Source organism: Bubalus bubalis, chromosome 8 (genome assembly GCF_019923935.1).
Source record: "Bubalus bubalis isolate 160015118507 breed Murrah chromosome 8, NDDB_SH_1, whole genome shotgun sequence".
Taxonomy (NCBI): Eukaryota; Metazoa; Chordata; class Mammalia; order Artiodactyla; family Bovidae; genus Bubalus; species Bubalus bubalis.
The window spans coordinates 111,542,206-111,567,690 of record NC_059164.1 but is presented as its reverse complement, the minus strand read 5'-3'; the positions used below and the strand labels follow the sequence as shown (position 1 = coordinate 111,567,690).

At 44.6% G+C, this 25,485-nt stretch overlaps 1 protein-coding gene across 3 annotated transcripts in view; it reads right to left on the bottom strand.

Moving 5' to 3' along the window:
- CUL1 (cullin 1) overlaps window positions 1-25,485 on the bottom strand; it is an 89,303-nt gene that overhangs the window by 5,807 nt on the left and 58,011 nt on the right. For all 3 annotated transcript variants that reach the window (XM_006070125.3, XM_025291742.2, XM_025291743.2), the window contains exons 4-17: window positions 24,820-24,987; window positions 21,950-22,000; window positions 21,647-21,737; window positions 20,743-20,906; window positions 17,079-17,241; window positions 16,111-16,241; window positions 7,160-7,267; window positions 6,973-7,079; window positions 5,683-5,731; window positions 5,190-5,321; window positions 3,769-3,886; window positions 2,352-2,428; window positions 1,773-1,904; window positions 29-121 (exon numbers count right to left, since the gene is read on the bottom strand). In XM_006070125.3, the coding sequence (XP_006070187.1) occupies window positions 29-121; window positions 1,773-1,904; window positions 2,352-2,428; window positions 3,769-3,886; window positions 5,190-5,321; window positions 5,683-5,731; window positions 6,973-7,079; window positions 7,160-7,267; window positions 16,111-16,241; window positions 17,079-17,241; window positions 20,743-20,906; window positions 21,647-21,737; window positions 21,950-22,000; window positions 24,820-24,987 (1,584 nt within the window). The remainder of the gene's footprint in view (window positions 1-28; window positions 122-1,772; window positions 1,905-2,351; window positions 2,429-3,768; window positions 3,887-5,189; window positions 5,322-5,682; window positions 5,732-6,972; window positions 7,080-7,159; window positions 7,268-16,110; window positions 16,242-17,078; window positions 17,242-20,742; window positions 20,907-21,646; window positions 21,738-21,949; window positions 22,001-24,819; window positions 24,988-25,485) is intronic.

Genomic DNA, 25,485 nt, shown 5'->3' with positions numbered 1-25,485 from the left:
CCTCCCTAGAACACAGAGGCTGGAATACCATTTTGATCTGGGTGCTGTCCGTCAGCTGCTGCACGGCATAGGCGTCCTCTGTGTTGTACTGGAGCAGGATGGCCATCTGGAATGTGGATGCCTTCAGGGCCCCATGCGAAGGAAAGACAGGAATGAGCTAAATGCTGGGCAACTCCCAAAAGAACTTACTTAGGAAACCAGTGCTCTGAATAGACGCAAAAAACAAAGCCGATCCATTAAGCGGGAGTAACACCCATCTAACAATTCCACCAGGATCCACTTCTTCCTCAAAGACGCCACTCCCCACCTTTACAGACACTCGAGGATTCTGCATTTTCTTCCACATGTTTTGTCTATGTAAATACAGTGGACCTTTGAATGACGCAAACTGAATACTTAAGATGGGGTGTCTTTTTATGTAAATGATCTCAATAAAGTTTACATGTCTACTGATCCCAAGTGGGGGGGGGTGGGCACTAAAATTTTAGGTAATGAAGTCTGAACTCAGATTCTTCTATGTATACTTGGGAAGAAAGAAAACAATTTCAATTGCATAGGGGACCCTTGACATGGGTTTGAACTGTGTGGGTCCATTTATCTGTGGATTCCCCTCCCCCAACAGTAAATAGGACAGTGCTACAGATGTGAGGTTTGTTGAATCTGAAGATATAAGAAAACTGTTGGATGCGAGGTGCTGACTCTAAGTTTTGTGCAGATTTTCAACTGCCCAGGGGGTCGGTGCCCCAAACTCCCACGCTGCTCAAGGGTTAGCTGTATAGAAATCCATATTCAAGCTGATAAAGATCTCTGGACCTGGTGTAACGGAGTATCAGACACTTCAGTGTATTAGAGCAGAATTACTGAAAGTATAATGAGCAGGTTGAGTCTGCAAAATGCAGTCAGAAGTTTCTTAACACGTATAGATTAATAATTGCTTTTATAAGCTTATAAGCACACAAGTGAACCCTCTTCAAGATGGAATCTTTAAAGGACAAGATCTTAACGGAAACTTTGGCTCTTATCAGCCAGGAGCCAGAGGAGGTCCTTTCGCCAGGCTGATGCTTGGCTTCTCAGCGATAAACCGGAAACCAAGTGACAGTTACCACCACATGGTGCTGAGCACCGCGGTGAGCGAGCGCTGAGGCTGCTGTTAACATGAAACTGCCCCGTCAAAGGAAGACAGCTATTATCATAATTAGATACATGAAACTCCAGCTTTTAAAGCTAGTGTCTGAACACTTAGTGTGTGTCAAGCAGAAGCTATGTCAATGACACTCTGCGACCCCAGGGACTGCAGCCACCCAGGCTCCTCTGTCGATGGGATTTCCCAGGCAAGAACGGGAAGCCTGGAGTGGGCTGCCATTTCCTCCTCCAACCTATCTTCCTGACTTAGGTACTGAACCTGCGTCTCTTACACTGGCAGGCAGACTCTTTACTGCTGAGCCACGAGGGAAGCCCTCAAACACTTATTAAAATACATTCAATTTCACTTAGTCTTCACACTGCACACAAAGTCCAAGCACTAACAGCCCCCTCCCACTTTTGTGGAGGAGAAAAGTGAGGTTCAGCATTACTGAGTAACTTCTCCCTTAGCTACAGAGAACTCACCTCTCCGACTCATAAAATTCAAGCTATTTAACCTCAGTATTATTTTGCAGAAGCTTAACTCTAGATTCTGTTGCGTGTTACTGTTGGATTTCTATAATTCATCTTATCTTCATTTATATTAAACAAACCAACCAACCAACCTCAAAAATAAAAAGTGATCTTACCTGCAAAGTGTATCTGTTTTTGAAGCAGTTTGTTACTAATTCTCCTTTTGACAGTTGATATAACCACGTCAATTTTCTGCCACTGTGACGGCTGGCATAAAAGGCTGTGAATCGCTGGTAACTCCGTTCCAGCTGTGTACAAAGTGGGGAGAGCACTTGTGAAACGTGTACCTCAACACATCCTACGGTCAACATCTCTAAACACAAACACTGGCCCTAGTTTACAGGACAAAATGCTGACATAAAAGTGAACTACAAATATCAAGTGTTTATTATCTTGCAGAAGTCCGTTAATTTACACATGTTTGAAAGTACAATTAAAAAAAAGTCTCTAGTTCAAGACAAGTAGGGATCAGCAAGACGTTCATCACAGAACTATGAGGCCCTACTTTCTGAGAGTAACCACCACAGCTGGGTGGGGCCGGAGGTGCCACCGCCTGACCCCACGCCGGCCAGTGCTCAGGGCTGCCTGGGCGCGGCGCGGCCAGCAGGAAGGCCTTCTGCAGGCACGCTGGCACGAAGGGGCCCCTCCTCACCCCTGCCCAACACCAAGGGAACACAAGAGGAACCCATCCTTACCTCCGATGGCAAGGCAAACGTGCAAGACTGCTGAAAGGGCCACGATCCGGAACTCAGCACTTGAATACTGAAATCCACTGGGGGAGGGGGAAAGTTCAGGAATACATTAGCCTTATAAACTGGAAAATGCCAACAGAGCAGGTAAACTTAAATTGCTTTTTATTAAAAGAAAAACACACTAAGTGAAAAATCCTGCTTTAATATAAAACTGAGAATGAAACACACTAAATTTCAATTAAATTTAGTAAAGGGAAAGTGTTAGTCGCTCAGTTGTGTCTGACTTTGCAGCCCCATGGACTATAGCCCACCAGGCTCCTCTGTCCACGGGGATTCTCCAGACAAGAATACTGGAGTGGGTTGCCATTTCTTTCTCCAGGGGATCTTTCCCACCCAGGGATCTCCCGCATTGCAGGCAGATTCTTTACTGGCTGAGCCACCTGGGAAGTAAAGGGAAAAAGAGCCACAAATTCTCTTCCTGCAAAGAGTGAGTCTTCCATTCCTCATCTAACTCAGAATTATAACATCATGTGCCTGTTTGGCTTCATCTGCTCTGGTTTTCAGCCACCAATAAGCTCAGTCCCCTCAGGGCACCCCTGAGTTCCTCAGGCTGGATGGCCTGAGAGCCTCAAACTCAAGACAATGAGAAGCGCAAGTCAACCGACTTCGTATGCTTTGTGTGCCACTGATGCCTCTGTGCACAGCACAAAGACTGTATGTATCTGATACACATATAATCTATACATTATACCAAAACGTCACCACTGCAGATGGCCGAAAACAAGTCTGCTGGCACCACGGTCAAGTTTTACAATGGAATGGTGCTTTCGATTTGGGGCAAGTACAGCCTCATTCTTCATTTAAAAACAAGAGAATCACCGTATGATGTCAGCGAAACCTGCCACCCCTGCTGCAGTCAGACCTCGCGGGAGCCCAGTGGGCCTCTGTGTGTCCTGACACCAGCCTGTCCTGACCCCCAGTGGCAATCAAGGAGCCAGGTTTTGACTGGTCATCTGTATGGCCACAGCAGTTTCTTATAATAGAAGAAACTGCTAGAATGGAATCAAACGAAAGTGAAAAAACGTTAACTGAAACTTAAACTGTAAGTGGCGCCCTGAGCTGGCGACCAGCCAGGGTGAGGCGGCCGCGCCAGCCAGTGGAAGAAGTCAGGGCTCAGGACCTGAACACAAGACTCCCACCGGCTCGGCCCCTCGGGGGAAACGCCAACCCCCTTCCCCGGCTTCACCTCCTGTCATCACCCAGGAGGCATGAGGCAGGGGGTGCGTGGGGGGCGGACTTCCTGTGCGCCTGGCCCTGAATTTCTGATCAATCTGCTGTCTCTCGCACTCGCTACAAAGAGCGCCGCCTCCTCCAAGAGCCCTGCATGGTCAAGGAAGTTCGGGAACCCGGGGATACTCACAATCAAGCGGCTCGGAGTTCGTTAGGTGCTTTTTGAACTGTTCGTTCAAATCTTTGCTTACACCAATGTCTTGAAACATCCGCTGAAGTTTAGAGGTATACTCAAAACCACAAGCTTGCTGAAATAAACCCAGACAACTGCCTTATTAACTTCTCCAGAGACAGAGATGTATACAGGGGAGTCTGACGGGGAGCATACACATATAAGACACTGAACGGCAGTACTGAAGCTGCAGCAGGTAACAGGAGCTCACGCTATGAATGTGCACTGATTAAAGTCCATACGCTATCAAAACCTACACAGCTGTAAACAGAACCGTCAGCAACTGTGGGAGAACACAGTGACTACCACTCGGGCAGGAAGAGCAAGGATTTCTGACAGCATGAGAACACCAAGACGACATGGCTTGTCTGTGCTCTCACCTGCTGCCGCAGACTGACCTGCCCGCTGCCCCCTCCATCCTATGCTGAAGTCCTAGGCTGATGGTACTCGAAGGTGGGGCCGCGGTGAGATAACGAGGTTTAGGAAAGGTCCTGAGGGTGGACCTCTATGCGGGGAAGAGTTGGCCAGGAGGGCCGGCTGAGCGTCCTCAGGGAAGGGGCGGGGGTGGGGGGCGGAGAGCCTGCACCGGACACTGAGCTGCCTGGACCTTGACCTGCGCATCCCGGCAGCCTCTGGAGCTCTGAGAAACTTCTCTCCTGTGTGAGCCACTCAGTTACAGTATTCTGTCACAGCAGCCCGCACCGGGCAACACTCTCAGTAACTAATTTCCCGTCACAGTGAAATACACCGTAAAACATGGAACAGCACCTGAGAGGCCAGGTGCAGCGGGAGCCGAATTAAGAAATAAATGCTCAACAGCCAGCTAACGCTGATGTTTCCTGTCCTCCCACAGACGCGGGGTTACTAACAGTCAACCAAGCCCAGAGAAATACAAAAAGCCCCACTTGCTCAAGGCCAGCCAAACATACGAGTGGAGGCCACGCCAATTGGAGCCATTCCTGGTGGTGGGGGGAGTGGGCAGGTGGGGGGTGGGGGCGTGCAGAGCTGGGGCTGTGCGCAGGAGCTGGGAGAGGATGCGCTGGATGGGCTCAGCTGCAGCAGAAGGGCGTGTGTGTGTGTATGTGTGGGCGCATGTCTGTGTCTGGGAACCTGTGTGTGCATGCCCATGGGCGCACGCGTGAGTGTCGGGGAGAGTACAGGCAGCCCTATGACTGGGGCCTGAATGCGTCTCAAGGACTGTGGGGGGGCCTGGACGCGTCTCAAGGACTGTGGGGGGGCCTGGACGCGTCTCGACAACGGTGGTGGGCTCTTGGCGTGCAGCGGCAGCACTTACACCACGCCATCACAGCTGATGGCTCGGCCCAGATGACAGCCTGGAGGGACTGGGAGGGACTCTCTCCGAGAGAAGCCGGCCTTACCTTCAGCTTGGAGATCATGCTCGCCTCGGCGTCGTCGCTCGCACTGTTCTGGTGCACGAGCCTCTTGGCCAACATTTTTGCGTAGAACTTCTGAAACACGTCCTTGTCCTCGATGTATTTGAAGACCACCATCTGGAAAGCCGCCAGAGAGCACACACACGCCTTACGACCAGTCCCAGCCACAGGCCGGGAGGCAACACGTGGGTCTTGGTCTGTCCCACCCCGTATGCTGACATTTAGAGGGACAGAAAATACTGCCCCTGTAATCTTTAATACTGTCATCCACTCCTTAAATCACACTAAGTTGGTCTAGACTTAGTACTAATGAGAAAGGTACAAATGCTAAAATTACTGACTCAGTACAGGAAGTAAAATCGGATTTAGAATAAAATAAGTGTTTCTACTACTTTTCAGATGCCTCATATACATAACCTTAAAGCCATCTGTCAGAGAGAAAGTTCCTGAAAACCGACGTAACTAGCCAGCACCTTACCACTTGGTTGAGCGTGTCTTCGAGCTCTGCTTCTTCTGGGTTCTTGGAACTGAAAATTTTTAAAAGGCATGGTGTTTTATTAATTAAAAAAAAAAACCCAGCAAATGTTTACTAAACAAGCACCTCTTTACCAAACTACCATATCACATGCGGTTCAAATGGTGAGTTTTTTTTCAGATCAGCACGTGGATGAGGGAAGGTTAGCTTTTCTAACCTGTGGCCATTTGGCAATCTTATATTCTATTTCATAAATTATCCTTCCAAATAATCATTTAGAATATCCACAACAAAAATTAAAAGTTTCCCAAAACATTCTGAATCAAGTTTTCCTTTAAGATAACCCATTTAAATGTAAGTAAATTAGCTTCACTTTTCTAATTGCTTCCCTCAATATGCTTGAACTTAACTTTGAAAAAATAAAAGGCCGTTCAATGGCCTAACAGTTAAAGGTGGTGGGAGGGCTTTTTAAACTCCCTCCCCAGTGCCGCCTCCCATTTGTCATTATGTCTACAAAACAGATGGCTGTCCTTTAGCAACTGATTCATTTATTCTGGGCTATGAGCAAATTGAAAAGTGATTTCAGGACAAACAAAAATTTAAAGGTTTTGCTCTTAGATTCCTCTATAAATGAGATCCCTATAAATTCATCTAAAATGACCCAACCACCAAACAGGCTCTGAAGAGGTGCTCCTGCTTCAGAACGGTTGGCCGGAAACTCCATGCTTCTCCCTTAGAGGCCAGGGCCGTGTCCCTCTCCTCAAAGGTTCCCTTGGTGCCCACTCGCGTCTAGTCGCTAACGCAGGCTCATTAGAGCCGCAATTTGGAGCTCTCCGCCCCTGTGTGCGTCAGCTGCCTTAACTAAAGAACAGCCTATCAACAGACTCGATGAGACAGTTTCTGAAAAGACAATGGCTGAAAAAGCAGCTGTGTGTCCTGCCAAACAAACTCAAGCTCTGCCAGAGTGCCTGCGTATTTAAAATACGCAAGTTTTTCATTTGATAGAGCTCCAAATTTTAGCCTTTTAGCTAGGAGGGTCACGCTCACACTGTCTACAATTACAGACGTCAGAAATTACAGATGTAAGGAACAGGTGAACTGGGCACGTAACACGTAACACGTAACATGAAATGACTTTCAGGAGGACAAAGAAGGTGTACTCGGTTTACAGTATTTTTCTCAAAAGGTACAAAAAAATTACAACGTATCGCACGTAATAGAACTTTTAACTCCTCATCCAGAGGCTGAGGTTTTAAGCAGGTTTACTAAGAAAATGCACGAACGCACTAGTACCTCTTCTTCAACAGGGAGTCACAGTATCGAGCCAGCAACTCGGGGGATTTACTAGATGACTGAGCCATTTTGGTAACTGCGTTGTTGTTTATGAAGCGACCGCAAGCCTGCAGATCACAGAAACACTGTCAGAGGCCCGCGTGCCATCCGCCTGGTCCCGCACGGAGCCATAGGCCAGCATACCTACCTTGTCCAGCGCGGCCACGAAGCCAGCATCATTGTTGAACGCCGACATCACCAGGGCGTTGTATTTTTTATGCACATCCAACACTGTCTGTACATACATTTTGGGGTCCTTGGGTAGAGGGAAAAACAGACACGAGTTGGTTCCTGGGGACCAGACTGTATACTCGCATGCTACTGGAAAATATTCCAAAAGATCTGCTTCCTTCTTCAAAGATGTTAACAAATAAGATCAAGAAATAGTTCACATCCCATCATCAAAACACACAGGACATTCTGCTTATAGATATAATAAAAGAAAATATATTCTCTGCACTCAAAATGAAACACTAATTCCGAACTACACAAAAAAGTGATTTTTCAAATTATTTGAAAACTTGAACCACACAAAACAAACTTTCAAAGTGACAGCTTTGCTTTGTCTACTTTTGCTGTTGAAAATTTCATATTCTGGACTTTTTCTTGGCTGGGGAAACCTATCAATAAGTTACTTAGAACTTAGCTGAGTAGGCAGTGCAAGAATAATGTAGGTTTGAGGTCTCAGGACGTGTGGGCAAGGGCAGGGGTGGGTTGCACGTGGCAGTGAGGGTCTGACTAGTACACCCGGGAAATCTGAAGATGGACGAGGACAAGTAGAGAGCTAGGGTGGGAAAGGCCAGGCCCGGAGACCGTCAGAGCACTGGGCGATCGGTGGGGTGGCCACCGGGAGTCTCTGGACAGAACAGAAAGGAGATGTGAGAACCAGCCTCAGGGAAGGTTTTGGGAGCACTGTAGAAGGCAGGCAGGAAGGACGGGCCGGAGGGGACAGTCCAGGGTCATACGAAGACCAGAGTGGCCGACCCTGAGGGCTGGCCACGTGTCAGAGGGCGCACTGAGCTCACAGGCCTGACCGTCACACTGTGGGGTCGGGGCTGTTGGCCTCCCCCTTAGAAACGAGGAAACAAAGTCACGGGCGGGCACCTGGCCAGCCTGATGTGGGCAGCCTGCTCCTGAGAGTCTCAGAGAGGAAAAGGCCCAGGGAGAGGTTAAGCAGACAGGCGGAGCCCAGGCAGTGCTGCTGGACACGGGGCTCAGCATGAACGCAGGGCTCCGCGGCCAGCACGTCACTGATGGGAGGTGTCAATGGTCTGCCAGCGCGCCCCAATTCTCGACAGGTATTTCTCCTCTGGTTCAGGAAGGAGAAACCACAACTCCCCCAATTCCAATTATTCTGCATTTCTGTGACACCTGACTTGATTTTGGGTCACCATTAAATCATTCTTCTGTGATAGGGTTATACCAGGAGGTTCAGAGGTTTTCTGTTATTAAAGATATAATAAACATGCCAGGCCTAATATTATTATTATGAATAAAAGTACTGTGGCAAGATTTTCATTTTAGTGACATGTAAAGTGGCCTCTACTGGGCAGACATTTGATAAAATGTTCAAAGGGAACTTAACACAAAAAACTGCCAAATAAAAATCACTTAAAATATTGAAAGCGGATGCCACATATATTTAATGTTTAAAAATTTTTCTATCTTAAAACTTAGAACACACACACACACACACAGCATTAACTGTCTCACTGTACAATCCTGCTGTTAGTTTCTGGAGAATGATTCCAGGTGTAGATGTTCTTGCATTCTGTATTAATGATCTGATTCCTAAGACTGCACCCAAAAATACCTGTCCATCAGCACATATCTTACTTCATATAAACTCATTTCTTTTTTTTTTTTAACAATGAAAATACTGTCCGCTTGACTTAATTTTGGTTTTGCCATTGAAACTGACACTGCTTTTGCCAATTCAGATTTTAGATTGTTTTCTGACTTCATGTCAAATTATTTCTCATCATTCATACTGTTTTTCTCTTGGCATTGGTTCTTTTAAAGTATTTACAGAGAGCTTTCGCCTCCAACAAGTACCCAAACACTGGAAAATGCCAGCAAACACTATCACACAGTAAGGTTATTAGCAGCATTACAAAGAATCACATATCAAAACTGCCAATTTAAGGACTTAATTTGCTTCCAAACCTTGCTGTTTCTTGAAACGTCACTCACAGGATTGATATAAAGTGTATTATGAATATAAACAGATTAATATTTGCTTCGTTTGCAAGAATGACTGCCTCTTAGGAGCAGAGAAGGACACACACACACTTATAACTGGGCACTGGACTGCCCCTCTGCCTCAGCCTGGTTCCCAGAGATGGCCTGAAGCTCGGAGTTCCCGCCTCGACACTCCCGCCCTCGCTCTGCACCCTCATCAATGGCGTCCTCTGAACCAGCAGCACCTCTATGTCGCCATTATGTTTGCAGGTGAACTACACTCTCTCCCGTCGTCTTTATTTCTTGACCGATTTTTCTCAGATCCAGGATTTGGAAAAAACATAAAGTCCCAAGAAATGCCAGGTATGAATTCCCCATGGAAAGACAGATCTTCTCTAAGGGAACAGAAACCTTCAGACTCCAATTCCAGATCCTTTCGGCTAACAGGAGAAATAACCCAGCCAGGAGTCTGGCTGGTGAGAAGCGAGGGTGTAGATGGAACCTCCTGAGGGAAGACTGTGCTAAGGCGCTGAGCCCTGGAGACCTGAATTAGCTTCTGAGATCCTAAGAGAAGCCACCTCGGAGCTGCCAAGGGCAGACGGAGACAGGGACACACGGGAGTAGCACAGAGGAGGGAGTTTGAGGTAGGAGCCATCGGCAGTGTCTAATGGAGGAGAAAACGTTCAAAAGGTGAGTGATTTAGCAACCAGGAGATAAATGGTGATGTGCAGGAGCTGTTCCCAAGGGCCCCAGATGGCAGGGCCACAGAAGCAAGAGAGGTGAGGGCAGAGGAAAGGCCGGCTGAACGAAATGCGTGCTTTTTTAAGAACATTAAGATGCGAATTTTGGATGTTAAAGAAAAAAAAACGAATGGAGTACTTAGCAATCTGCGTGATTACTCTTACTATGCAGGAGTTCTCTGCATATAAGAAACACGACACCGCTCAAGCTGGTCATGGGGTTGGGGGGGTTGGTGGGGGGACCTTATCCAACTCCTACGTGATGGGCATCTTTCTGCCTGTGGCTGGTACATTCCTCTCCAGACCAGATGTCCCCACTCGGCTAACACAACCTGCCATGGACGCAGGGGGATTCCTGAATTCCTGACGCTCAGAAGTGTCAGAGTTGGCCTGACTGCCCCCTGGTTCTGCCGCTCTCTGCACTGCTATTTACATTTCTTTTCTGTCAACGTTTTATTGTAGAAAAGATTCAGATATATTAAAAATCACAAAGCACCGTAAAACGCCCCCTGAATTCACTGTCCAGCTTCAACAATCATCCAACACGTACCCTGCCCATTACAGAGTCTAACTGCCTCATTCCTTCTCTGCGTCCCCATCACCAGCCATGTCATTTCTATCTGAACCACTCTTAACAAACCTAACTGGTATGCTAACAGTTCTTCTTCCTTTCAATCCATTTTTCACATGGTAGCAATTTCATTTTAAAAAAAAAGGAGAAAACAAAGAAAATCATATTGTCAGTTTCAGGCTTATACGGCCTAACCTGGTTTCCTCTTGTCCTTGGAATTAAGGTGGATCGCTGACCTAGCCTTCGGGGTCTCCCTGGTCTGGCCGGCCCAGGCCGCCCTCTCAGGTGTACCTGCCCCGTCCCTGCTTCCTGTCCCAGCAGACCTCTTGGGGGCTCCGTGTAGGATCCCAGCTGCCAATCTTGGACTCATCACCAGTATTTTCTGAGCCCTGGACAGCAAGGCCTCCCCCATCACATGACGGTCAGCATCGTCATGGGGTGCTGCTCAGGCTGCCCCCCTTGCCGGACATGAGCTCAAACACCGAGAGAAGTTCATGGTCTCCTCTGACTGGGCCGGGAACCAGGCGCGGCCACTTCAGGGTGGCCGGGCAGGCGCAGAGCAAGGCTAAGCCACAATTGAGATCGGTGTGGGGGATAAAGTCCGATTTGGGTAAGAGGAGGCTCCCCTGATGGGTGTGCCTGTGGAAGAAAGGACTGAGGTTCCCCCTACGGGTGGAGGAGAGATGGGAGCTTCCTGGTTACACTAAGACACAGTGAGTCTCCTTAGAGCCTGGTGATCACAGACTAAAAATGGATATTTGTGTGTTTTTTTTTTTCCAGAGAAAAAGGTTGTTCTCTTCATCTCATGGCAAGACAGAGTGGACACATTTAACTGCATGTTTTCTGGACCAATCTGCATTGTCACCATGTTACCAGTTCTCTGTAATTAAAAGGATCAGTTGGACTTACTATATAAAACTGCTTCCTTTTATCCTAAAACAGCTCCTTGGTCCCCTCTCTCTTTTCCCACATCAACTGCATCAAAACTAGTACATTTCTTTTTTTCTTTCTTTCTGTTTAAGTTTTATTATGGAAAATTTTCAACTTATTCAAAATGAGAAATAGTAAAATCAGACACCATGATCCATCACCCAGCGTTCAGCGGTGCTGGTCGAGTACCTTCTCCCACCCGCTCTATACTCTGGGAAGACCTGGCTGAGGCTGAGTGCTCCACCCCCCTGGACCAGACGGGACCGCACCACGCTCCCCATGCAGGGCTCCTGAGCAGGGGTGGCTCTGAGTGGATCACTCTCTTCTCTCACCATGCACAGGAAGACTGAGTCAGAACTAAGTTCTTATATTTGGGATTTTACTCCAGAGAGAAAGGGAATCTTGGATATATCATTTAACCCTACATCTGCCAGAAGCACCCAGCACCTGTTTATTCCGGGGTAAGTTCGTACACAATTCAGTTCTTCTAATTACACCTAAGCCAACTTCTCAACCCAAACCATAGAACTTTTTTTTACAAGTCTGATATACGGCCTCAGACTCACTCCTTAGTCTTATGCTGAAAAACATGCTTGTCAGAGCTCCCTGATTTTCTGTCTGTCTTTAAACTTCTCCATTTTAAGTGCTCCTCTTACAAGCACTGTCACTCCCGATCCTGGAGCCAGCAGCCCCGCGCCGCTCCTGAAAATGCCTTTCCATCTCAGGAGAACACTTTTCCCCTCCCCAAACCTGCAAATAAACGTTGACAACCTTGTGCCCCAGTCCAGGTCTGCAGCCCGACCTCCCACCGTTAGACCGACAGCCCCGCTGGACATCTAAGTATCTACAAGCCCACTCTTGCTGGGTTACATTTCAGGTCCAGTTAGACTGAAGTCACTCAGTCAAGATAGTTTCAAAGAGGACTTTGTGCTTATCTGTTGCCATTTCTGCCCTGAAGACTGTAATGAAACATTTCTATATCTGATTTATGAGGCCTTCTTTGTAGAGAACAATAGCGCCCAGACTCCGCAGAACAGAGTGCTAATTAAAAATTCAACATGAAACCAACTGTATCATCAAGTATTCATTAGCAAGTACGTACAAGTCTGTATTGACTCCTTTCCTGAACTTCATTCTGCTATAAAATTTTGGTGTCAAGGGAAATTACAAAGCCATCCAATGACCTGATATAGTTTTACTTTGTATTTACGTCGTATGTGGATGACTGTCACATAGCTGGTGTTCACTTTAGATGGGCCATTAGGAAAGGTATTAGCAGTTTTGAATGCCGGTAAGAGTCATTCCTCAGCGCTGAAGGCTTGTTCCTTATGATCAGTGTGAATCAAGGAGCTGACCGTACATCAAAGTACTGCTAACTGTCTTTTCCAGCGGGCTTTCTGTACTGATGGAAAACACTGGAGGCAAATTTGTGACCCACCTCTATCAAGAGACCAGACCTCACCACCTCACTGCATGCATTTTGAGTGCCATTCACTATTCTACACTCAGCTTCGCTTGTGTTTGCAACCCTTATTTTGCTGCTCTGTTTCATTTATCCTACCGCCTTTTACGTACTGTGTAAGCCCCTTGAATCCTGCTGGAGATAGAGGAGTATCGCAAAGACCCAAGTGTACTGAGACCCTGTTCTGTGTGAGGCACAGTGCTGGGCTGAGGGCACAACGGTGGATAAAGCCACCTCTGCAGGAGACATTTACACAGACATCTAAAATATAAGGAGTGTGAATGCCATGTAAACAGTCCAACATGATGCTATTTCCAAGGAGTGGTCGAGAAAGGCTTTGGGGAAGGAATGGCATTTGAGGGTATTGGAAGATGAAGGTGTTTAATACACGGGGGGAAAAAGAAGGCATACATCTAGGCAGAGAGAAGAACCAGGCAGGTCCAGCACGGCACGTGTATGATTGTATGAAGACCCACGGCTGGTCCAGGCTCAGTAGGAAATGACTCCATCTCAGGGCATGAATGCTGCTGGGGGCAAAGGGGAAGGCGGGGGCACCGAGCCCACAGCTGCCCCGCTGAGCTAAGGACGGAGGACGGAAGACGTGAGGTTTCACAACAGACCCGCCATCCAGTCACCGGAGCAGGCGGAGGAGGGCATGGAGGTCTGAGAAGAAAAGCTGAGACCCGAGAAGAGCACAGAGGCGCGGCGCCTTGCACAGGGCCCCGGGCTCAGCCGGGCCACAGATCCTTGTGGAATCAATGAAAACAACTTCAATTTCCTCTGCAGCATACGTGGGCCCTTTGAGTTACAGCACCAGCCACCACCATGCAGCTGTTTGCTGTGGCAGATAAAACCAAGGACCCAGCTGGCCACGCCGTGGGCTTCAATCTTTGTAAACGAACCTGAAGGTGTGGGCTCTGCTTCCAGGCTGCTCCCCTCAAGTCTCCTCCTGTATCTGACCATTCTCCTACAAACCGTCACTATACTGCCAGCGACCGGGCACACGTGTCGGGCTCTGGCCCATCTACCTAAGCATAACATGGAATGTGCTGACTGACCCAGCCGCCCACTCTCTCTTCTGTCCAGAGGCCAGACGTGGGGGGACTCGCCTGTGAAACAAACCTGCCTATTAAAACAATGATCTGATCCTCTGTTCAGCTCTAAAGCAGTTTAAACCTGAAGATTCCTTGGTGCACAAGGTTTTGAAGTCCTCCAGGAGCCTCCGTGCAGCATGCCGACGGCGCGGGTGGCGTGGCTGGGCATGCCTGTCCTCAGTCACCAGCCTCTGAAGGCTGACAGCTCTTATCCTCTGCTAGAATCTCCCGTGACGGCAGGTGGGCTGGACCTCACTGAGCTGCCTCGGCCTGAAGCCCTCGTCCCCTGAGAGAAGCCCTGATCCCCAGCCTTGTTCTCGAGTGTTCCCTGGCCTCGGGGCGCAGCAGGTACAAGACGCAGCACGTCTGAAAGCAGCACGTGTGTTCAGGCTTTCAGCCACACTTCACGGGGAGAGGACCGCCAGTTCCTCTTTGGGTGAAGCGAGGGGAACCCCACGAGGGGAATTCCCTGGGCACCAGTTACCCAGGAACACATGTGATTCTCAAATCCATTTAACTATGAAAAATATGCCTTCAGAAAGTTCTTAAGGCCATTCTGATGTTTGTAACACATAATTATTATTTGAATCACATTACACATTTAAAACCTGTAAAAATTTCAGCCTACATCAGATTTATTAGCGGTAAAACATGTTTTCCAGCCAAATGGATGGCTACCCTGCCCTTCTGGCCAAACTGGGTTTTGAGTTAACAACTGGGAAAACCTTACATTATTGAAAAGATATCTATCAAGGTGGCCCCTTTCGAGTCTCACGTACGTGCGCACGTGCGTGTGTGTACCTGTGTCTGTGCGTCAGACTCTTCAACAAAGAACACTCAAGAGTTTGGATGTAAGAAAAATCATCATATAATTTTTACATAATTAAAAAAAAAACAGGACTGGACACCTGAGAACAACTGCAATCCTCACTGCTGAGCACTGCGTGCTTTCATGTAAGAAGCCCTTTACAAGCATTAAGTGTTCTTTATTCACAAAACCTCTAGAAGGTGGTCACCATCATTAGTCTTTCTTCCTAACTGCCACAGACAGCACAAGCGAGTGAGCAATGCAGTCAGCGGTCAGTGAACAACAGAGCTGGATCTGAGCCTGGACGGACCATCCCCGGGGTCTGAGGGCGGGGGCCCCACGGCACTGCGAGTCTCAATGTGGGACCTTGCCCTGAAACCTGGAGACCTTCTACAGCACCCACCACCAAGCCTGTCCTCTGCCGTTCGCTAAGTATGAACTGTATTGTTTTATAAACTCTAAGGTGTGTTTACATTCTTCCCTCTGATAATCCACAGATGTGGCAACAAATGATGCAGTAAGCTCATAATGAAAAGTGGAAAAGGAGCCCCCAAAGATGACAGGACAACAGACTCGAAATACTTTACACCAAACACAGTAAAATCAGGGACAAAAAGTTTTCGGACTCAGGCAGAAGAACCAACTGTGTTCTAGAAGCTTTTCTTCTCCATTAGCTGTCCTGAACACGACTGAAATTAAAGCGCACAACAGGGACAAACCTGAAGACAACTTACCTGTCTCTCAGAAACACGCGATACTTCCTATGTAAAATAAAAAACTGAATCATAGAAAACCCAGCAGAAATATTCTGGTATCTCCTGGAGTCGGGGCGGCAGTGGGGACGACGGGGGTTGTATGAGAAATGCCATACATCTCAGGGCCTTTCCAGAGCAAACAGCCCTGAGGTCTCCAAATGAAGGGCAGTACTCAGACCAAAGTTCCTGCATGGGGCAGCCTGTGGCCCACGGTGCCAGAGCCAGGTCTCTAGGAGGCTTCAACCTGTTCTGTCTATGGAATCATCTTCTCTCTTCTAGTGCAAGGAATGGTAATTTTGACAAACAATGAAAGGAAAAAAAAAATATCAAGAAATAACATCCTGAATGCCTAAGAAGTGCCAGAGGCAAATTAATGGAGATATTTACTAAACAAAGACACTTGTGAAACTCCTACTTTAAAGAGCCAATAGCCAGTTCTCTATGAGAGTCCAGTTAAAGTCTTACCCCCTAGACCTGCAGGTGCAGACTAGACACCCGCCTGCAATCCATGCACGGGAATGGTTAGGTCCCACCGGTGTTCAGTTGAACAGTACTTACATTTAATGCAGCTTCTCCACACTTTTCAATTGCTGCAAGACCCTGATTATGAATGTGTGTCTCCAGGAGTTTTTTCAATTCTCCCAGGCCATCTTGGATTCTAGATACAAGATTATACATGCGACCCAAATCTGAAAGAAGAAGGTGCCACCTTTATGCATCAAAACAAACTTTGCAAATCCATCCCACTAAATATGTATTTATAGAGATGAAAGGTGCAGTGAAATAAAACCAGTGTTTTTAGACCTAATAATCAACTGCACTTAATTATACTCAAATATTTTGTATTTAGCCAAAAGTAACAATGAAATCATGTGATTATGAAAGCATATTTCCCCCTTGCCAGGAGAAATCACTGATATAACAGAAAAAAAGATGAACAGGAACTACAGGTGATGCTTCAAGATTGAGAAACTGATTATGCCTAATACATAATAGGCACTCAAATATTCTTTACAAGAATGAATAAATTTAAGGAGTATTTATGAATATCCATCTCAACTATACAAATAATTCAGCCAAAAAAGGGCCCCCACATTCTTTACTTAATATATGCATGGCACATGGCTGATTTATAAGCACCAAAGAAGAAAAGTCCTGCGTCAATCTTCTACTGAGCTCCTCACATGTTCCAGGAAAACAAGGGAAGGGTATGGGAAATACTTTTGCAAAACAGCAGCCTTCTCATCTCTAAGAATTTTCAGCATAAAAGTCACACACTCGCATGCACAAAACAGTGGCAGCGTCACTGAGCATGGAAGTGTGTGGACAAGTCAAGACTCCAAACCAAACTGAAAAGACGCTCTTCCTCCAAAGTCACCCCCAAAACACGCTACAGACGTCTGAGAGCAACACACCACAAGGTACACACACACACACAGCCCTCTTAAAGAATGGCTGGTGTTCACACAACTTCATGATCACAGATCGTAATAAACATCCACGCGCTCCGAATCTCAGCGGCTCACCCTCGTTTTTGTCAGCGTCCAGCAGGTTCTGGAACTCCGTGTGGAAGATCTCCAGGTGTTTCTCGATGAGCACCTGCTCGCATTTCCTGGCGAGCTCGTCCTGCGTGCTCTCGTGAAGGTACACCTGGACCCTGCGCTGCTCCTCCAGCAGACGAGCCTCCGCCTGCGGGAGTGAACTCAGGTCAATGGTTTGGACTTGCGTCTTTTTAAACAAAAATAATGACAAATTCAACTCACAATCCTGCCCTACCTAATATGAGGAAGAAAACAAGAGAAGGGAAGGGGTCCTTTGATTTGGGCTGGGGTGGGGAGGGAATGCTAACCACAACAACTGGTCCCTGGTGTATACCACTTCCTCTGCAACCTATATTTTTGTTTCCAAGTCCTCTTCAAATGACTTCAACGAGGTTATCATGATTAACCATCCAATGTCTTTACATCGATCTTCTTCCTACAGATACGTGCTGTTTCACACTTTTTGGGGGTAATACCCTTATCAATACTCTGCAATTTAAGACTTATAGACTGTTTATTTCTGGAACTTCTCATTCAATATTGTCAGAGAGAGGCTGACTGTGCGTGACTGAAACCGTGAACAAGGGGGGACTGCTGTCCACAGGCCAACCTCCTTTTATTGTGCTTTGGTACTGGTTTTTGTTTTTTAAATAGGAACTGAAGGTTTGTGGTGACTCTGAATTATGCAAGGCTGTCACACACCATTTTTCCAAGAGCATGTGCTCACTTTGTGTCTATGCCACATTTCAGTTATTCTCAAAATATTTAAACTTTTTTCATTATTATTATTTGTTAAGCTGACCTTTCGTCAGTGATCTTTGATGTTACTATTATAATTGTTTTGGCATCATTTAGTAATCTCAGGGACAGAGGAGCCTAGTAGGCTGCCATTTATGGGGTTGCACAGAGTCAGACACGACTCAAGTGACTTAGCAGCAGCAGCAATAAAGTATTTTCAAATTAAGGTATGTACATTGTTTTTTTTCAGACATAATGCTATTCTCCACATTTCACAGACTACAGTAAAGTGTCATGACCGGGGAAACCAAAAAACCCAAAGTCCTGGGTATGAAGTCATTAGGTTTTAGGAGGGACAGTGATTTACATTCTTTGTTGATTTGACGGTAAATAAGCTCACGATCACCACTGTACTTGGCAGATAATTATATCAGAGTACAAATTCAAAAGGACTAAATAAAATTAAGCAAACATTGTCTCTATTAATTCTATTAGGATCAGTATACAGGAAAAACAAAATAAAAAAATGGATCAAAAAGCAGTAAGCAAATTCATAACATGTATTTTATTTTTAAAACTTAAAAAAAATGACATTAGAAACCTAGAAAGGTGAAATATTCGTTGGAAGCTCACCACAGACTCAATCACAGGAGACAGTAAGATACACTGAAACTAACATTGCTGAGGCTTGCTCACTCACTGACACCATCAGGAGCAGGGAAGCCACAGAGTCTCAACTGCTTCCCCTGAAGGACAACTCAAGAAAAAGGAACACAGACCCCAGAGAATCTATACATCTAGCCCAAACGGGCTGCTAAAAGGAGAGTAGTTCTTGGAAGTTGATGTTTTATCTCAATACTGTTCATGAGTTTTGTATTTTACTTCCTAATAGAGTGTTAGGATATAAACATAATTTCTCAAGTTACTGAATAAAATGTTCCATATTTTATCCTGTATATTATCAGGCATACACTGGAGGTTCTGATGCATACTCATGGCCAAACATCAAATAATACATAATAATGATGATGATGATAAAGTATCCCCATTTTACAGATGAGGAAACTGAGGACTAGACTTTAACCCCCATTTACTAGGGGGTTAAAGTCACCCCTAGTAAATGGTGGAGTTGGGATTTTCAATTAGACACATAACCCAGTGTGACAATTTTCAGTTAGACACATAGCTGAGATGCAAGCCTACAGCTAGTGGTAACAGTAGCATTGTTCAGACGGTTAAATTCCAATTTTAAGCCTACAGAATCTCTACATGATGAATTTTTCAAATGGAATGGCTGTCATGTTTGCTAAGACCCAACCAGATTTGGGCCAAACCTTTAACCCAAGAAACCCCATTTAAGATAGCCAGGATGCAGGTAGCACATTCTCCCTTGAAGGCAGGGCTCAGACTGGGTTGAAACCGTAAGTCTATAAAGCGGATTTCCATGCAACAAAGCACTACCACCTTCCTCGGTGTGGACAGCAGGTAACTGCAATTCACTAAGAAGTCCATGAAATGAAAAGGCCTGAACCACACGTGTGGATCTGTACCCTGATAAAAGGCCACTTTTAAAAAACATACACAGTTTTAAAAGACTCACCATATATAGTACAGTTCAATAAAAGATGTGTTTATGAAAACTACACTATAAAAACCAGTGCTTAAGATTTAAAACTGATTGGTCAGGCAGCTGTTTCAACTCTCAATAAGCTGGTTAGCTTCCAGACTGGCACACGAAAGCTAATTTAACTCGTAAATACACAAAGAACCATCACTTTCCCAAGTGTAATAGTTCTGCGGGGTTCCACTTCTGTTAGGTTTTCAAGGATCAAGTATTTGTCTGTCAAGGACTTTTAACTTCAGACTTGTAAGGCCCACTTATAATTACTATCTCTTATGGGAAAATGTACTAGGAACGTCATGGACAAATTGAGGAGGACTTTATGTGGTTAGACAGGGGAGCTGTTGCTCTCCTTGACTTTTGGTCTCAGCACATGGAGAAAGTGACTCTGCAGTGACTCTGCTCTCCAAGTGAACAGACAATAAAGGGAGAAGCGAGTGTCAGACACACAGCCCCAGACCCCCTGGAAGTCTCCTTGCTCATCTAGGTCAGGGGTTGGCAAACTATTGCCTGGGGGCAAAATTCTGCTGGAAGGAAACTTGTACTGGAACGCAGTTTAGATGTTGCCATGGCTGCTTCTGCGCCACAATGCAGAGCTGAACGGTTGCAGACAAGACCACATGTGCACAAGGTCTAACGTATTTACCATCTGGCCCTTCACGGAAAAGTCTGCTGACCCCTGACTGAGGTCACTCCTCTGAGCTTAAGTCTGGGACACCGGTATTTCCGAGAAGGGAAGTTAGAATAATTCCCGTAGAACTGTACTGTGACATCACTTAATGTAGAAGATTTATGATGCAGAGACCAATCCCCAATCTTCTCATCTATGATTTTGATCCTGTTCTTTCAGAAGGACTTCTCTAATACACACTGGAAGGTTGTGTTAAACAGATTTTTAGGAGAGATCTCAGAAGCAAAAAAGTAAAAAGCTTAAAGTTTACAGATAAAAATGTGTTTCTTAAATACTGTTTTTTCATTGATGTAAGACCGTGGCTGCCATCAGATACACATGTACATTCTAGGAGAGAGTGTTCAAACACGTTCGTCATTCAGCTGTAACAGTTACATCCTCCACACAGTAGGAGAACATGAGCCACGATTATTAAACTAATTTATACACGCTCCTTAGTGAACGGGGAGAAACCATTTGCACCTGCTGCAAACACTACCGGATAATAGTGCCCGAGAAACAACTCTGAAGGAAGCTGCATATATAAGAATAAAAAGAGTAATTTATTTGAGCAGCGGTGACTTTTAACTTAAGTCTACTTTAAGTATGTTTAACCTTACCTTTTTCATATATTCAGTAACCGGGTTCTGCTGCAAGAATTCGGTACTCTCTCTGGTATAAAATCTTTCTGTGTCAGCCAGAAACTGAGATTCAAAGGATTCTTTGTACACTGTTAGCGTAGGGCCCTTTGCAAAGGCGTCATCTTCATTCAGTCCCAGCTCCACTGGAAGTAAACAGAACTATGTTTCAACTGCCTCATTATTTTTGGTTACATTTTAAGGAATATATATTTTACTTTAGGTGTAGCTTTCAGTTTAAGTTATGCTGAAAAGGTAAGAATAAAATTGCAGGGCGAAAGGCAAACTTATTTTCTGGTATTTAAGTGCATTTTGCATACAAGAAAAACAATCCAAGACACACAAAGGCAAGCGAGTCTGACCGACAGCCAGGCACGCTTCAAGGTCCTCATCAAGTTCACTAAGAGAGCATCTGAATACTTCTAACGCTTAAAAATAATAATGCTTAATTTTAAACTTTCAAAGAAATAGAACATTACTCAAGTTTTAAAATACTGTGTTACTTTATTGGCTTCTCAATGGCAGTTGTTCAAGATGATACAGATTTCTGATTATCATTCAGCTCCATTAATGACACTCTAAGCATATATAAGTGCTTAGTTTTCAGTCTATACAGGTATATAGATCCAGTAATTCAGTATGAAACCAGAAAAGAAAATAACTCAAATGTCAAATGTCTAGTCCATCAAAATCTCAAGGCATGAGGATAAACAATCTTTATAATGGACAAAATCAAACATAATCACACTGACACAAAGAGAATTGAGTACGTTGATAAATGCTAACAATATTCTTGATAATACTATGTGAAAACAAATCTATTGCATCACTGTTATCCCTGCCACTGATATCAAAGCTTTCACCAAATTAAAGGGAAACTGCTTACCATAAGACTGTACAACTCCACTTATCAGTCTTGTATTGATAGTTTCACCATTTCTTTCTTTTTCAATAAGTTTTAAAACAGCATTTGTTACCTTTAGAACAGATATAGGAAAGAGACATGTAGATTACAGACTATGGTATGCATCAATATTATGTTACTACATAGCTCTTAAACATTTAAATCTGTCAAAGACAAGATGAGAGGTACTCTGAGGATATTATAAAGGAGTGAGGAAGACAAAGGCTAAGGTATGAGACCTGGAAGGGGTTTTAAAAGGAAAAGATGACACACACAAGTAGGTACCTGTTTATTCAGTGGCCTGAAAAGACAGTCTCTCCAAGTCACCAATGCAAGCTGGATGAAAAGAAAAAGCAACAGTATTAAATGGCTATACTTTTACTATGTTTTTTTTCAAAGCTGTAGGAGACAGCCTTAATCCCAGATTATATGTATCAATATTCTTAATTATAAACTTGGCAAAAAATCATGATGAAATCAGAGAGCCATTCTCTTGAGTTAAAAACTTCTCTTTTTTCTTGCCTGCTCAATTTTGTCTGACTCTGCGACCCCATGGACTGTAGCCTGCCAGGCTCCTCTGTCTTAAGAATCTTCCAGGCAAGAATACTGAAATGGGTTGTCACTTCCTACCCCAGAGGATCCTGACCCAGGGGTCAAACCTGAGTCTCTTGTGTCTCCTGCATTGGCAGGCGGATTCTTTACCACTGCACCACCTGGGAAACCTTTATTATACATAAAGTATTCAAATTTCCCATTTTACTTATGTGTGTGCATATGACGCATTTTTAAAAAAAAGCTTTTGAAACTTCTCATAGAGGGTATGTCAGACGATTACTATAAAGTGCTCGCCGCCCCCCAAAAAGGGAAATATTAATTCATATATGGCTTTTAAACTGTTGAGAGAGGTATTATTCAGTTAAATTCAAACTTAAGGGAATTTAATACTCAAAAACTGCTGAGAAACTTAAATAAATGCAGTCTTATTTCCCCCCAAATTTAACCACAGATAAAACTAGGTTTATACATACAGTTCTGAAAAGAGTCTGTGTAAATTTCATTTACAAAATGAAAAATTTCTACCAAAAAAAGGGCAGCATTAAAGCAGTATTTAAGAGAAAATATCTTTAATAAGATATGAACAAGGTATACCCAAGTCTTCTATTAGAATAAAAAGGTGATTTCAGAATTAGGGACTAGTCTGTCAAAGAAGATGCCGGGAAGGGAAGAGTCTTAGTTTTTCAGGAGAAATGCCCCCTGGGGGGCAAGGTTGGGGAAGTAACTCTCCAGGTGCACACCCTCTGTTCCAACTCCCCAGGGCTCCTCGGTGCAGAAAGGAGGCAGGGAACACACTGTGTGCGGCCATCAACGTCTACTGAAGACACTACACCTTCAAAAATAACTCTTTCCAAACATTTTTCTAACTTGAGACAGCATAAGACAGATGTGATTTAACTCTGGACCACTGGTTGCTTTGAAGGAAGAAAGGCAAGATTAAGAGAACAGGACCAAAGGTAGGCCAGAGGAAGTTCAGAGGGACAGAATCAGGGGGAAAGTCTTGCTGCATCACTTCAATATGTGGATAATGAAATTAATTTATGTTCTCTGGTTGACTTGAAAGGAAACTGACAACCTTCTGTAACTGAAGAGAAAGAAAAAATTATTAGGAAAAAAGGAAAACTTTATAATTCATGACAAAGCATCCCCATCTCCTGGAGATTCTGGAAAATGCAACAAGAGATCACCATGTGAGTTGCATGTGTCAATTGGTATTTGCACTGTGAGTTCAACAGCCTCACGGAAGAGCACGCAGAGGAAACACTGTTTCCAGACAGGGGTGTCGACTGGCCTCTGCTAAAGAGTGCACTTCTAAACCAACTACAGCATTTAAGGATGCAGAAACTATGAATTTTGAAAGTTAAAAGAAAAAAAGCAGTCAAATTTTGAAAACAGTATATAAAAAGTTTAAAGACCGTAATGATTTGTAGGAGCCTGTGACATTACTATAGGGCACACATACGGTGCTTTCAGTCAGGGGGAAATCAAAATCATGCTGATTCCCACAGACAATTTTCAGTCTTAAGAAGTTATTTTTAATGAAAATGGTAAACTACATGAGGCTCAAATCAACACTAAACATAGAAAGCTTTGTTAAAGCTATGTTACAAAATATTATTAAGAAGCAGTTAATAGTTGGGTATAGAAACTGAGCTATACAAATGATAAAAACTTGTTATGCATCTATGGCACATTATGTTTTTCTTTTAATTAAACTTGTAAAGCCACAAAGCGCTGCATTACAGCAGCACTCGCAGGTTTGGAGACACTCTCATTATGCACCAGAACTGACATTTTACACCATTGCAAAAAGCTACTGTCTGTGTATCCGAGCCCATTATGAACAGAGAGGCTGTTCTGGGAGTCTAAGTCCTCCCTTAACTGGTTCTCAGGCTAGAATGAGCATCAGAACCACCTGGAGAGCCTGCTAACATCACGCTGGCCAGCCCCACCTCCAGAGAGTTCAGTTAAGCAAGTCTTGCTTGAGGCTCAAACATTTGCCTTTCTAACAAGTTCCCAGGTCACAATGATGCTGAGGGTTTGGGGACCACACTTTGAAAACCAACAGGGCTTGCAAAAAGCTTCCTTGACTGAAGAAACATACTAATGAAGGTGTTTTAACAATTCAGACTTTGCCTTTTCAGAATTTATTTTCCTGCAGTCTTTTAAAAACCCATCCATTTTGAACTCTGTGTCATTACTTCCTAAAGTGAGTGGACAGGATGGAAGTTCACATCACAGTCCACTCCTGGAAGCAGTTTCCCTGACCCCGAAAGGCCACAAGGACTGACTACGGAGGCCCGAGTCCCGGGGAGGGGACCCGCTTTGCCTGCAGGACCTGCTGTGCTAAGACGGTGACAGCTCCAGGCTCAGCCCCGCGGTCGGCTTTTTCAATCTGTAACTGCAGAAGCGTGCAGGCTGTATTTTAGAACTTCCAATTACTCATCCTTCTCCTGTCTTGCCACAAAACATCCAAGGGCCATTTTTTGAAAATTAGCTCGCTAGTCTCCAAGCTGCTCACTATCTGCTTAGATCCCTTGCTGGAAAGGAAACAGCTCCAAGAAAAACACACATCTGAAAGGTGTGTGGTCAAATCTTACAGAATAGATTTCATAGATTCCCTTCCGTCCTTCGTCACATTCGCGGCGAACCCAATGTCTATTGAGGTAGGCACAGATCCCGTTCAGCACTTTGCTTGAAAACCGGTAGTCTTCCCATTGCTGAGTGTAGAACTTCAGTACACTCTCATCCATCAAATCTTCTCCGTCCTAGAAACAAGGCAACTAAAGCTTTAAGATGACTAATTTGTCACGTGATGAATTAAAGATAAGAGTTCACTGAAACAAATCTATTGCATTAAGATACATTGATGCTCATGGTTTTAGATAGATGGGTTCTTTATTCTGTACACAAAACACACTCATTTACTACAAATTCTCACAAGAATGTAACTCGTGAGGGTTAGACTAATGAGAATTTTAACAAAAATTCTTTCATCCCAAACTGGAACTTTTTTCACAGTATTAAATATGCATATACATTTGTAAAAGACTGAACCTACAGAATATGAGAGTAATTCCTTTATATTCATAAATAGGGGCAGGTTAAGGAAATCCCTTATTTTTTGATAATTTCTCTGTTAAAAAAGATATCCAATTAACAATTTAGGTCATGGGGCCAGTACTATTTCATTTTTTAATGTATCTTCTTTCTTCATTAAGTTTACTTAAAAATTATAAAAATTACTTTTACTGAAATTTCTACAA